This window comes from Drosophila serrata, unplaced genomic scaffold (assembly GCF_035046125.1).
Source record: "Drosophila serrata isolate PLE 108 unplaced genomic scaffold, ASM3504612v1 contig_347, whole genome shotgun sequence".
Taxonomy (NCBI): domain Eukaryota; kingdom Metazoa; phylum Arthropoda; class Insecta; order Diptera; family Drosophilidae; genus Drosophila; species Drosophila serrata.
In genome coordinates this window covers 1,880,715-1,894,132 of record NW_028257245.1, presented here as the reverse complement: position 1 = coordinate 1,894,132, position 13,418 = coordinate 1,880,715, and the positions used below count along the sequence as shown (strand labels likewise).

Genomic DNA, 13,418 nt, shown 5'->3' with positions numbered 1-13,418 from the left:
CAAAAAAAATAGTAGGGGCAATGGCAATGGCAAAGGTAAACAAAGTTACGGGGCAAACACGCTGAATGCCACTCACTCGCATTCAGGCTCTGATGGGGATGATGATGATGACGTGGTCGGTCCTCGGGAACGGGAAACGGAGAACGGAAGCAGGCGACACTTTGGAATATACATATATATTTTCCAACATACATATATGTAGAAGGTGGTAGGTAGTATATATCTGACATATCTGAGGTGTAAGCCGGCAGAGAGCTCTTAGAGGTCACACGCAGCAGCTGGCCCGAGATGAATGGCTGAAGGAGGTGAATGCTGTGGAAGTGACACCAGGACACTGGGTCTCAGGATGAAATGAAGATGCGGTTACTGGTGTCAGGTGGCTGTTGGATGTTGGCTGCTGTATGGCAAATCCAATTACCGACAAACTATACAAATATATACATATATTTCTATGCAAATTATATTCATACTCAGGAGCCTGCAATCAAAAATAATTACAATCTGAAAAAAAAACATTGAAACTGCTGTTGACCTTGCGGGGGAAATATAAGTTTTGGATTTGTTCGCATTTAAAATTAATCCACCCATCGGATTAAGCAATTAATTTCCTGGATTCAACAGATTTAAATGTTATTTAAAGCTAAAGCAGGAGTACAGCTTATATGGCATTTATTTTATAACTGGCGGCACATGAGGTTATCGTTTATAGTTACAGCTGACATCACTTGGCAAGCGATTGGCTTAATTGGCCGTTGGATAAATAAACATTGAATTAAATTCCCATTTATCACACTCAAACGAAAGCAAAAGCAAAGCCAGCAGGGAGCAGCAGAAAAAGAAATCTGTTTGAAATAACATCTTTAATGGGAAAGAGCTTGGAGCTTTAAGGGTTAACCAAATAAAGGTTAACCAAATTCAAGGGAAAATATAATCTTAGTAATACTAATATTCTCTGAAGATATTGTAACTAAAATTTAAAAATCATATTACATCTTTGAATCACTGCATCTCCTACAGGAGTCTTTGTGCGGTGCAAAGTTCCATAAAGCTTTTTTACTTTACATACACGCATTGCCATATAGTCTCTTATTTCCTCACTTTTTAAATATTTTTATCTTATTCTAATAATCTAATCTCTATTCAATTAATACCATTTTCAGGAAATCTTTCATGAGCACTCGACCCACCTGCGCATCCTGCGCGATCACACGGCAAGTGCGGCTCTGGTGGAGTCTCGGGTGCCACAGCAGCTGCGCCAGAACCTGATGGCCAACTTCCGGAATGGCAGCCGGCATGCTCCGTACTTCATCTGCGGTGCGGATGGTAGCGGCAAGAGTGCCATCATGAGCCACCTGTACGGACAGGTGAGCACTTGGTTTGGCTCCACGAGGGTGCATCGGGTGATCCGCTTCGCCAAGGCCACACCCCGCTCCGCCTACAATCTGGAGTTGCTGAGAGTAGTGTGCCAGCAGATCTCCATCATATTCAATATACCGGAGGGCTATCTGCCCAAGGATGCCTCCTTCGATCCGCTGTACATCAGCACCTGGTTCCAGAACCTCCTGCGACGCGTGGAGGACATGGGCAACGATGTGCTCTTCCTGTTTGTCGACGATCTGCATCTGCTGAATCCGCTGGACTGCGACATAGTCACCGCCCTGTCCTGGCTGCCCACATCGCTGCCGTGGAATGTGCAGATCATCTGCAGCTCCACCACGCCCGTGGAACAGCTTAAGTTCACTCCCATGCAGCGGGATCGTTTCAAGTCCGCCGAATATCAGTTCGACCTGAATCTGGGTGACTTTGCCACCCGGCTCAAGATACCGCCGCAGTGCGTGCCGGGAGATGTGAGCTTCGCCCTGTACGTGGAGCAGCAGTTCGACCAGCTGGAGCGGCACTACGGCAAGCAGGCGGTGGGCGGATTGGCCGCATACATCACCTGCTCGGAGTACGGGCTGACCGAGACGGAGCTGTTGGAGCTGCTCATGCCCACCGACGATCCGGAGTCGCTGATTGAGACCAAGAGCGGACACTTTAGCTTTGCCACCTTCAAGAAGATTCATCGCGAAATGGGTGGGTTGTCTCTACTTCTTAGGCCTTAGTTAATAGTTACTAGGATTCCTTAAATTTCTTCTTTACAGACACTCTCCTACTGCTGCATGACAAGATCATGTCCGGCAAGGTGCTCATCCAGTGGCGCCACAATTACTGTGCCGCGGTGGCCAAGCGTCGCTACATGGACGCCCAACGGACACGAAGCCTTCACAGCGAACTGGCCAACCTGTTCTTTCCCCAGGACGAGGACGAGAGCACGCTGGAGAACGAGTCGAATGCCAGCGAGGCCAGGTCAGTGATCAGTGCCAAGGACAGAGAGCGCGATAAGGAGAAGGACTCCCTGTCGGCGGTATCGGCTGTTTCGGCCGGCCGTAAGTCCTCCTCGACACATCACAACGACGACACCTCCACCTTCTACAATCCCATTGCCGCCGATGTGAGCTACAGCATGCGTCACGTGGAGGAGAGCTGGCACCACCTGATGCGATCCGATGACACCACACGGTTCAAGCAAATAGCCGTTTGCAACTTTGACTTTCTGCTGGCGGCGGTAAGCTCCCTTTAATAACTTCTCCTAAGATAAAGTAAATGGGGAAATGCAATCAGAGAGGAGCTGTAAGCTCCTCTTAATTGCCTAACTAATTTGGCAGTCAAACTGCCAGTCTTCCGCTCACAATCATGTCAAAATTTAGCACCAGCTAAATGGCACAAAGTTAATTTGCGCATTCAAAGGACAGGCTGAGAAGTGAAGCGAAACTAAATTACAGAGCAAAATGATTTATTTATTATTGATTCTACTGCTGCCTTTCACTGGCTGTCACTCTGGCCGAAATAAAATCATTGAGTGGAACTCGGATTGATTGGTAGTTGGAAGCTGGTTAGCCATATCGTTTCCAGGGAATAAAATATCATAGAAAGTGACAGCTTACACTTGATATTTATGGGGTAGGACGAAGTAATGAACCTTTATTGACCACTTCACACTTCTATTATTATTAGTATTTATAAATAAATTAAAAGAAAAGAGTGGATAAAAGTGATTTATTAATAGTAATATACACAAATTTATGGAAAGTGATAGAGTTATTATGGTTCTATTATGCTACAGTTCTATATATTCTTCAATTATTGGAAGATAAAAACCTCAAAACATAGTTCATAAATTTTATTTTCCCTTTTAAATACTTAACTTGTTTACCTTTTCGCTCTAAATTAATTATTTAAATGCAGTTAAATCAATAAATCTCTGCAAATAATTCTGTCACAGGAACTAAATTAACTTGACAAATAGTTTTATTAATTTTAAGTGAAACGGACAGACAAAACCATCAAAAAAACATATAATTTAATGTGTTAATCAGACGCAGGCTTACATTCGCTGGATGCTTCGCTGAGTTTCTGCTTGTTGCAAAACGCTGAATTTAAGCAAAACTCGGACAGCTGTCAGACCATTTTTTTAATTCTCTCACTTAATTGTTCGTTGCAGTTTGCCATCCGGCATTGTTTTCCGATCCCAAATCCTCCCTTGCCCCACCATTTAATTTAATTTCATTCCGTTGTGTTCCGTTTCAATTCGCTTTATTTGGCGCTGAAAAGTATGCAATTAAACTTTTGTGACTCGCTGAAAGAGCGAGCGCGTGTTGGAGAGCCAATCAAATTAATTCCCTTTTGTTGCTATTTATTTTCTCGACTGGAACGAACGTAATGCAAATTTGGTATACAATTTTTTGTTGTCAATATTTGTATGGCCGCCGGGCAGTAATGGAAACCGAAGCTGGTCAAGCGGCATACATAAAATATGAGCAATTTTGATTCTAATTAACGCCCACTTCAATCAAGCAACGTTATTTGAGACTTAACCTAATCGATATTTGGCCAGTCCCCGTTTAAAGGCTTTAAAGCTCAAACTCTAGCCTTGATACATTCTCAGTTTGCTCTTAATTAAGGAAATGTCCCAGTTATATCTTTCAAATATATGTAACTAAGGAGAGACAATGAATCTGACATTTAATTTAATTAACTACACTTTGTTGTCACTTACATTTTGTCATAGATATATGGGCTTTTCAATCATTTACAAATTTATGCAAAAAGTTGTATTTAAGTCATCTCTGTGGGGGTTTCTTTATGGAGTGAACTGGCATATCGAAAATAATTAAGGCAATAATTGGTGAATGACCCTTAAGAGCTACATAATAGGTAATTAAAAGTAAGGAGCAATAGAAAGGCCTTGAGTATAGTTTCAAAAAGAGCTTTAAATGGTGATTTTTTTACAAACATGTATGGCGTGATGCATCGTATTTATTTATATTTTCCTATATCATATAAGTATTTAAAATCGTAAGGCGTTACGCATTGTATACACATATATTTTCATAAACCTTGTTTAAACATTCAAAATTGAATTTAATATCATGAACCCCCTTCTTTGTATTAAATTACAGGTGCAAACCGTGTCTATTAGCTACCTGCGCTGCCTAATCGAGCACGTGCGCTGCTACATCCTGGACAGGGACATCGAACTGATCTACTATACGATCCGCAAGTCCAGTGACGTCCTCACCCGCGACCCCATGCAGCTGGGCTCCCAGCTGATCTCCTGGCTGCGACCCATTGGGGAGCACGACGACGATGACAACTCGCTGCTCAGCATGACGGTGCGCTCGGCCACGGCCTGGTGTGATGGCTATGCCGTGCCTCTCCTGGTACCGCTCACCGGCTGGCTACCGGCACCGCTGCCCTCACAGATCCGCACCATGACTGTGACTGGCACGGGCCTGATTCGAGCCGTGTGGCTGGCTCCTTCGAAGCAGCATCTCATCCTGGCCACCAGCTCCGGCGACGTGCAGCAGTGGCACATCATGAGCAATTCGTTGGAGCACATCTTCAAGGGTGAGTACTGTGTTGCTTCGTAATGGCTTGCCATTTGAGGAGGCTAATCGTGAACGTCTCTCCCATCTCTCCTGTCTGCCTCTGTTTCCATTTGCTTTATACTTCCATTTGCGGCAGGACACACTGCGGCAGTCACGTGCCTCCTGGTGGCCCCGCAATCGGAGTCGGAGCTGCTGCTGACCGGCTCCGAGGATGCCAGCGTCCTCGTCTGGCACGTTGCACACCGCGAGCGTCGGGGGCACATTAAGTGAGTACACCAAGAGAATAGGAGTATCGTTTTGATTAAGGATTCCAAGTACTTAAGCCAATCTTACATAAAATTAACAAGTATTTGCTTTTATAAATTCCATCATATTTTAAACAAAAGTTATGTGATTTTTCTATTTCAAATACTAATTACACATGGAATTCTCTGATATTTTTTCTGTCTCTGTCGAGAACTTCAAGCCAACTTAATCATTCCCACTTTGCCACTCATCGCACAGAGCGTAATTTGTAAATCTCTGCAGGCGCAATTTATCTAAACATTCCCTCACCGCCTTCATGACTCTTCCATTGTATCCTTGCAGCGCCCACACAGCTCCCATTACGGGCGTGGCAGCCGGCGTCAATAACACGCTCATCATAAGCAGCAGCGAGGATGCAACCATCGCCATCACGGACCTGGCCAGTGGCAAGCTGGTAAGCAAGCACAAACAAACAAGAAACCCAAACCCAAACCCAGAACCTAGAACCTAGAAACCGACACAATCCCCACTCTTGTAAGCGGATTCATTTAGGACTCTGACTCTGGTCTTGGGTGTTGCGGGGTGTAGGGATAATGGTCGCTGTAATGGTTATTTTCAGCGCATTAAAAGTGGGACAATGGTGACGGGGTATGCTTTTAGAGAGACTTTTCGACATAAGGATAGACTAATTCGAAGGGAAGTGCCATACGGTGGATTCATAATAACATACTCTGTAGATTTTTCTAATAGTTATGACAAGAAAAGAATCTCAGAGGTTTTAATTTAAATATGTAAAAAAAAGTGTACTTTCTATTATAAAACATTACAGGATAATAATAAAAGTTATACATTCTTCTTTACTCCAAAGCTAAAACACTTACATTGTCCCTTAAATTTCTACCAGAGCCAAAATAAATAGCTTTTTCCTTACTTAGATGCATATTTGGTATCTGTATTTAATCTTTAACAAAGCTAGACAGTTTCTCTGACAGGCACCATTTGAATCTACCACTGAGATAGCTTGCTTGATATATAAAAATAATAATTTAACAGAGAGAAATGCTGAAGGTATTTCTACTCACCACCAGGATAAGTTTAGGCAAACAATCTTTGCCAGAGCAAAAATATTTCTACAGTTTATTTGACAGTCACTTGATTACATTTTTACTTCAGACAATATTTAAGCAAGGCTTGGTAAAATTTAAGTTTAAATTAAACTAAAGCAACTTTACTTATAATAACATAAATTTCACTTATTTAAGACAATTTTCCTCATCATTGAGCCACTAATACTTCAATTATACATTAGAAAAAAAAACCTATCAATGCCTGTCCATCCATATTAATTACTTGTAATGCAAATCGATTAGGTTGCAAACAAGCAAGCATCCCCAGCTTTATTTTATTAATTATTTTCACTCCCCGGACTTTAATTTGAGGCCGTAATTGAAATGCATTGAACGCTTTTCCATTTGGGAAATGAAAAATGCATTTGTTGAAGCTAATTGCGAGACCTCACCGCAAAGCCAAATCAAACAGACCGACAAACCGAATGCATTTGCATAATTTCTCCAGGCCCGGCAAATAGCCCCGAAATAAATTCCGAATTACTATGGCTACACATGCCTTCCATCAAAGCGGCAGCGGAGGCAAGATCACACGGATGAGGAGGAGGAAGTGGGGCCTCGAATGGGTTCGTTGCCATCTGGCAGACATGTGTGCCTTGCTTGTTGAACATGGGTTAAACAGGAGCAGGAGCAGGAACGGGAGCCAGAGTGGAGAGCCTTCCTTCACACATTTACATTTCGCGGCTTTGGCAAATGAAGCGTGGCCTGGGTCCCGTGTCCTACTTTTCCGTTGCCGCTTCCACTTTCCACCTTCACTCCCATCAGATGCCATAAGTCATGCCAAGTTGATATTTCAGAGACGCACACATTAAACTGTGATTACCCACAATGCGCCGTGTTTGCATATTTCGCGGTGCTTCTCCGCCCGTGTCCTTGTTCGCTCCTGTTCGTTGTCCTGTTGACACACATATATAGAAATTAGATTTATTGCCACTTGGTTGGCCCCGGGCATATTTTAAAGTCAATTTCGCTGACTCGTCGGCTGCTGCGCATCCTCTTCAGTCCCCAATCTGGACGAGGGTGCAACACTCGCTTTTTATTTTTTATGGCCGGAAGTGACTCCTCCTCCTCCTCCTCCTCCTCCTCCTCCTCCTCCTCCTCCTCACACACTTTCACACACCTGCAATTACGAGCTCTTATTGAATTAATTACAATATTACGTATACGCCGTGTCATGCTGGCATTTCCTTTCATGTCGCCGCGGTTCTGCTTTTTTCCTCTGTTTCTTTTTTAAAGTCCATGTAATTTATCAAACTTTTGGCATTTTCCGAGAGAAAAGGGGAAAGGGAACCTCGCATGCTAGGTGGTAATTAACTTAATGCATACCAAATGTGACAAACAAAGGGGGAGAGGCATAAGGGATCGCAACTGAAAACAAAGGCAACATCACATGTGTCACGCGAGCGAAGGCCAAGAGTTAGGTCCCCCAAAGCCCAGTGATTAATATTTAAAGTCCCTTCGCTTATGTGACACTAAAACCAAATGGCATTCGATGAGCATAGATGATAGGATAGCGGGTGGGTTTTAATCAAATTTCTTTTATAGGCAGAAAAACTAAAGGAAAAACGTTAAAAACTTCCCTAATAAACACATATTTTTATGATTTCTCTCTAGAAACACCGCATCACACATCACCGCGGCCCCGTAACCGGTATCCTGGTGGCCGGAGCATGTGATGTCCTGATCTCGGGTAGCCACGACCGTACCATTTGCGTGTGGGATCTGGAGAACTTCAGCCTACTGAACACCATGCAGATGACGAGTCCCGTGCTACGGATTGACATATCCTGGAACTCGGTGAGTCTTACGTTAGGAATTAATTGCCAAGGAAGGATTAATTTTGGCTGAGCCCGGGAGTGCATCCTTGGTGGATTTTCCCTACTTCCTTACACACTTGTGCTTTGTCTGGCTTTTTTCCAAATCTTACGAAAAAACTTCGCAGCAAAGACAAAAGTTGAGTCCTTAAGGGGATTTCCCTGCTCATCATGCTCAGCAGTAAAGCTTTAAAAAGAAATTCTTGTATACGAGACACATACAAAAGGAAAGGAAAAAAATAATAATAATAAAAAAGAGAGAGCAAAAGCAAAAGCGAAAGAAAGAGGAGAATGCAAAGCTTTAAGCCATATTCCACTTGAGTGAAGCATCCCAAGTAACCCAATAACGAAAAGCGCAATTTAAGGGCCAGGGAGGACCTGGAAATGGAAGTGGAAACCGTCTACGAAATCCCCGAATTCAAAGTCAAAGTCGAATTCAGTTTAAAGCTAAACACAATAGATAGAGGGGCGAATAGATGTGCTTAGATATGATAGATAAAGCGGGGCAGAGGCGAAATTCTAATACGTGATTCCGGCTTTGGGGACGTATTACGCGCCAAATCCTTTGTTGTCAATCAGCTTGACAAAACGTGTGCGTGTGTGTGCGGGTATTTGTGTTCGTGCCTGCCTCTATCAATAAGTATTGCATACTTAGCAGCAATTTGGCACGCAAAATAATATCAAGATAGCGACGGGGAGCTCTGTGCTCCAAGCTCCAAGCTCCCAGCTCCCAGCTCCCTGACACTGTTGTCGTCCTTTGTCAATGGCAACTGCTGTCCCCATTTCATTGTATCCCTCCCCCCATTCCGTACCAACGGCAATTGATGCGTGCTTCCACTTGGGTCTCGCTCCTCCCCATCCATTCATCCATCCATCTGGTCCGCTCCAGCGGATCCACAATAGACAGACAACAGGAGAAAGCAACTGTAATTCAAGGTGTGTGCCGGGTGTGCAGCTCTAGGAAGTTGATGGCCAGGCTTCAGGCTCAAGTGAATCTCCTAGGATGACACATACCAGACACAAGGATGCACTTAGAAAATCAAGAAGGCCTAACAATTGAGAGAAGAATAAAAGGAAAAAAAAGGGGGAAAAAATATAGAAAGTATTGATAAGGTTGGATAATATTTTTTCTATACAAATCCTTATTAAAAAAAACTCAAAACTCCCGATAACATTTCTCCCAGTGAGCTAGCTTTCATTCCCCTTTTCAAACAACAGAAAACCAAGACTGAAAAGCCAGAGACAGAGCGAAAACATAGACCAAGAGAGCGATTCAATTACCATCGCGTCTGGCTTGGAGCAGGGCTCAGGCTGTTTAAGAACCAAAGTTCGGGATGATGTCCTCCTATGCTTGCCGCAACCGAAAATACAATTTCACACATTAAACAAAAGTGCTGGCGAAAATTGAGGGTAAATTGCCTATAAGCAGGCGGAAAAATTGTTTCGCGATAACGAGGACATCCGCCGAACAAAAATTTCCCATTCCTTCCCATTCCCCTTGTAACCTGAAAATTGAAATGTAATTTCAACCAACCATGGTTACAAGCATACAGATTCTGTTCGTTCTATATATGTATATATGTTGTGACAAGAACCGGGCCCCTTGGGCAGGATTCTTAGCCTCGGCCAAACGGTAAGAGGAAATCAACTTTCCTACACTTTACCCGGCACCCTGATGGCTTTTCGTGGCACTTGTGGTCTCGGCACGAGCTTCCTGGGAGATGTCCTCAAATTGGAATTGGTTGCAGCCAGTGTCTCCTCTACCTTCATGCCGCAAATGCAATTTATTTATTTTCGATTCATTTTGCCCCCAAGGCTGCCCTAATGCCAAGGAATTTAATCAATTATTTTATGGGAAGCTGTCTCTCAATTAGTCAGATTTTAAAATTAGTATTTTCTGATTGAAAAACTGATTAACAGGTTAAATAAATGACCTAATAAGTAATTGCTATAATTAAGAACCTAATTAATCTACAACATTTATTGTTAGGTCTTTTTGCTGGCCCTGTGCGAGGACAATGCTCTTTATGTCCGCACCCTGGCCACTGGCAAGGAGCTGCACACTCTCAAAGGACACAAGTCAAAGGTGGGTTCCCTCTATACCCCTTTTCTGCCTTAATCACACCGAAATCCTTTTTAGATCCGCACCATTTCCATTGGCAAGGATAGCCAGCGGTGCGTGGTGGGCTGCGATGATACCCGGGCCCTGATATACGACATGCATGCCGGGAAACTGGTGCGATCTATGCCTCCGAATCCGGGGCCAGTGACCGCCGTTCATGCGATGGACAATGACGACTTCCTGGTCACGGTGGGCGGCAACAAGATTACCTTCTACTCGTTCCGGAACGAGGAGCTCTACATAAATCCTTACTCACGGCATCCGCGACGCAAGCGAAGCCTCAAGCGCCACGCCCAGGCGCAGCGATCTCCCTCGACCACCCTGCCGCCCATCACCTGCTTCGACCTGTCGCGGGACTCCCAACAGATGGCCATTGCCTCCGGGCGAAGTGTCCACCTGATGCGGATCAACACGCCGGAGTATCAGTGCAGCCTGGAGGGCCATGCGGCAGGTGTGTCCTGCTTGAAGTTTGCCCCCAACGGCGAGTTCCTGGCCACCGGCTCCGAGGATCGGTTGGTTCTCATCTGGAACCTGTCCCTGGGTGAGATCAGCAACACATTCAAGGGTCATGCTGCTCCGGTGGTCAAAGTGGTGGTGCTAATGGATTCCCTGCGGGTCATCTCGACGGATCGTGACTCCTTGCTGCTCGTCTGGATGGCTGACTCGGGTAATCTGCTGCAGACCATCCAGGGTCCCTACAAGAGCCTGGCCGTGACCAACAACATGCGCTTTGCGGCCTCCACCAATGGGGACAACACCCTCAAGATCTGGTCACTCACGCAGGAGGACGAGAAGTATTCGGTCTCGCATTCCGACGAGATCACATGCTTTGAGATCAGTGCGGACAGTGCTCATATCATCAGTGGATCACGGGACATGTCCCTGAAGGTGTGGCAGGCCACGGGTGGCAAGCTCAGCCAGGTGCTGGTGGGACACAGCGATGCTGTTACCTGCGTGGCCGTATCCGTGAGCAATAAGACCCAGGTGCTGTCCGGCTCCAAGGATACGAATCTCATCATCTGGGACATACTCACTGGCGAGGAGGTGCACACCTTGGCGGGACATCTAGGTCCTGTGATAGGAGTTAAAGTTTCGGCAGATGGTGAGTGGAAATACTCTATCCTAGATTCATCTTTTTAATCAAAGTAATTACGGATCATTTATCCTGCAGGCTCCACTGCGGTGTCCGGCAGCGATGACAAGACTTTGATTGTATGGGAAACCAAGCGCGGCTTGGCCTTAACCTCTCTGCAAATGCACGTGCCCTTCACCCACTTTGACATTAGCTTGGAGGTGTCCCGAGTGTTGGTCCAGCTGGTGGACAGCTACAATCTTCCCGTGATCTGTCTGCACAACACCCCGGCGCAGTATGTGAAGCTGCCCACGTATTCGGGTCCCAGCAAGGATGTTGAAGGTACGCATATTCTAAGGAGAAGAAATATTCATTAAATATAATTTTCAAAATCATTTACTTCCCAGACCTTCGACCCCAGGGCCCGAAGCGCCAGATGAAGCGACTGCTGAAGAAGGAGGTCTCCCTGGACACGTACACCTGGCAGAAGAAGTACGGCCACCTGACCTCGTCCGTTATGATGGCCCAGGTGGATGAGCGTCTGAAGCGACGCTTCAGCGTATCCGCCAGCATGGAGGAGATCTCGAAGATCGCCGAAACCAAGACGGGAGCCTCACAGGCGAACCTGGGGCCGGAACAGGCGGCTCTGGCCCAGTCCCAGCACTTTGACCAGCTGGAGGCGCTGTGGAACAAGCGGTCGCCGCCGCGAAGGCGTCACAATGCGGTAAGTCTGGGGGATTCTCCACCATCTCTCGCTCTCTCTTTCTCCCTCTGTGTCCCGCGCGGAAGGAGGAAATGGATATTTGGCGAAAGGACCTTAGCTGCAGTTCGCTTTAGTGGTTGTAATCCTTATATAACGTATATACGTAGTAGATGCGCTCACGATTTCCTTTTTTTGTTTCGTCTTCTTTCTTTTCGGTTCATTTCGCTTCGTCTCTCTGTTTGCTTACACACCAATGTGCCACCTGCAACATGCAACATGCAACATGTCACATGCAATGTGCAATGTGCAATGTACAATGTGCAACTTGCAATTTGAACCCATTAAACAGGGCCTGTCGAGGCAAACTTCGCTGGTGGAGGACCGCCTGGAGTCCTCGGACGACGACGAGTACCAGGACGAGCGCGCAGGTATGTTGTCCGCCTCCTACGATCACATCCACCTCCTTGCACGTTTGCCCGGCCTCCGATCCCTGCACGATGCATGGAAGACGAACAGCCTGCGGGTGAAGCGGCCGCACTCGCGGTCCGCCCGCACCAAGTTCTATGTGAGCACACCACCACCACAGAACTCCCAGGACGGCAGCAGCCAGCAGCTGGACACGAATGACCCCACGACACCTGCACCGCTGACCCCCGGACAGAGTACCGCCCCCGATTTGGTCAGGGATCTACTGCTGGTCTCCGGATCAGCTCTGCCCGCCGCGCCCGAGTCACCGCAAAGGATCTCGCTGAGGCAGTTGCTCCACTGGCCCAGCCTCAAGTCGCATTTGTGGCGTCGCCAGCGGAACTGCCAGTCCCTGGAGCCGCACATCCGCCTGAATCCGCCAGAACGGATCCGAATGCGGCCCACTCCCATCATTCTGGTGGAGAACTACGATGGGCGGAATGTGCGGCAACTGCGCACGGATCTGATCCTGCATCCGCAATCCAGTCGCGCCTCCATTGGCCACATCGAGCTGGACGGCCGGGGCAGCGGCAACAGCAACGGCAGTGAGCAGCCGCTGGCCAAGAAGGCTTCCACTGGCGGCTACTGGCAGCGCCGCTGGCACCTCTTGCGCTCTAAGTCCGCCCGGTCCGAGTCCCGACATCCCCCTCCGCCCATCCGGGAGTCGGGCGGCACCTCTCACTCGAATAGCAGCACCCCCGATCCCACGGCCAACTGCAACGACTGCGTTGCCCAATGACCACCGACTCCGACCCGAGCCCCGACAGCCACACACCACTTTCACTTCCACTTCCTCTTCCACCTTTACCTTTACCTCCACTTCCGGTTTACAGCACCCTTTTTTGCAACTCTCTGTCCGTAGTTTTGGCCATGCGTAGTTGTTTCGCCATTTAAAGTATTTTTTTAATAAATTTCCACAAAAGTTGATTTCGTATTATTTT

At 46.5% G+C, this 13,418-nt stretch overlaps 1 protein-coding gene across 5 annotated transcripts in view; it reads left to right on the top strand.

Moving 5' to 3' along the window:
- The window catches only part of LOC110189304 (protein qui-1), a 39,486-nt gene that overhangs the window by 22,711 nt on the left and 3,357 nt on the right, over positions 1-13,418 (top strand). For 3 of the 5 annotated variants that reach the window (XR_015272891.1, XR_002319947.2, XM_020959339.2), the window contains exons 8-18: positions 1,161-2,073; positions 2,142-2,605; positions 4,500-4,947; positions 5,065-5,194; positions 5,517-5,628; positions 7,916-8,098; positions 10,106-10,201; positions 10,256-11,339; positions 11,409-11,651; positions 11,717-12,033; positions 12,362-12,440. Coding sequence is in view for 3 of the 5 variants with exons in the window: in XM_020959339.2 (XP_020814998.2) it covers positions 1,161-2,073; positions 2,142-2,605; positions 4,500-4,947; positions 5,065-5,194; positions 5,517-5,628; positions 7,916-8,098; positions 10,106-10,201; positions 10,256-11,339; positions 11,409-11,651; positions 11,717-12,033; positions 12,362-12,440 (4,069 nt within the window). In the remaining 2 variants the exon portion in view is untranslated. Of the gene's footprint in view, positions 1-1,160; positions 2,074-2,141; positions 2,606-4,499; positions 4,948-5,064; positions 5,195-5,516; positions 5,629-7,915; positions 8,099-10,105; positions 10,202-10,255; positions 11,340-11,408; positions 11,652-11,716; positions 12,034-12,361; positions 13,405-13,418 lie in introns of those variants that run through there. The other 2 variants (XM_020959337.2, XM_020959340.2) reach the window with 2 other exon arrangements.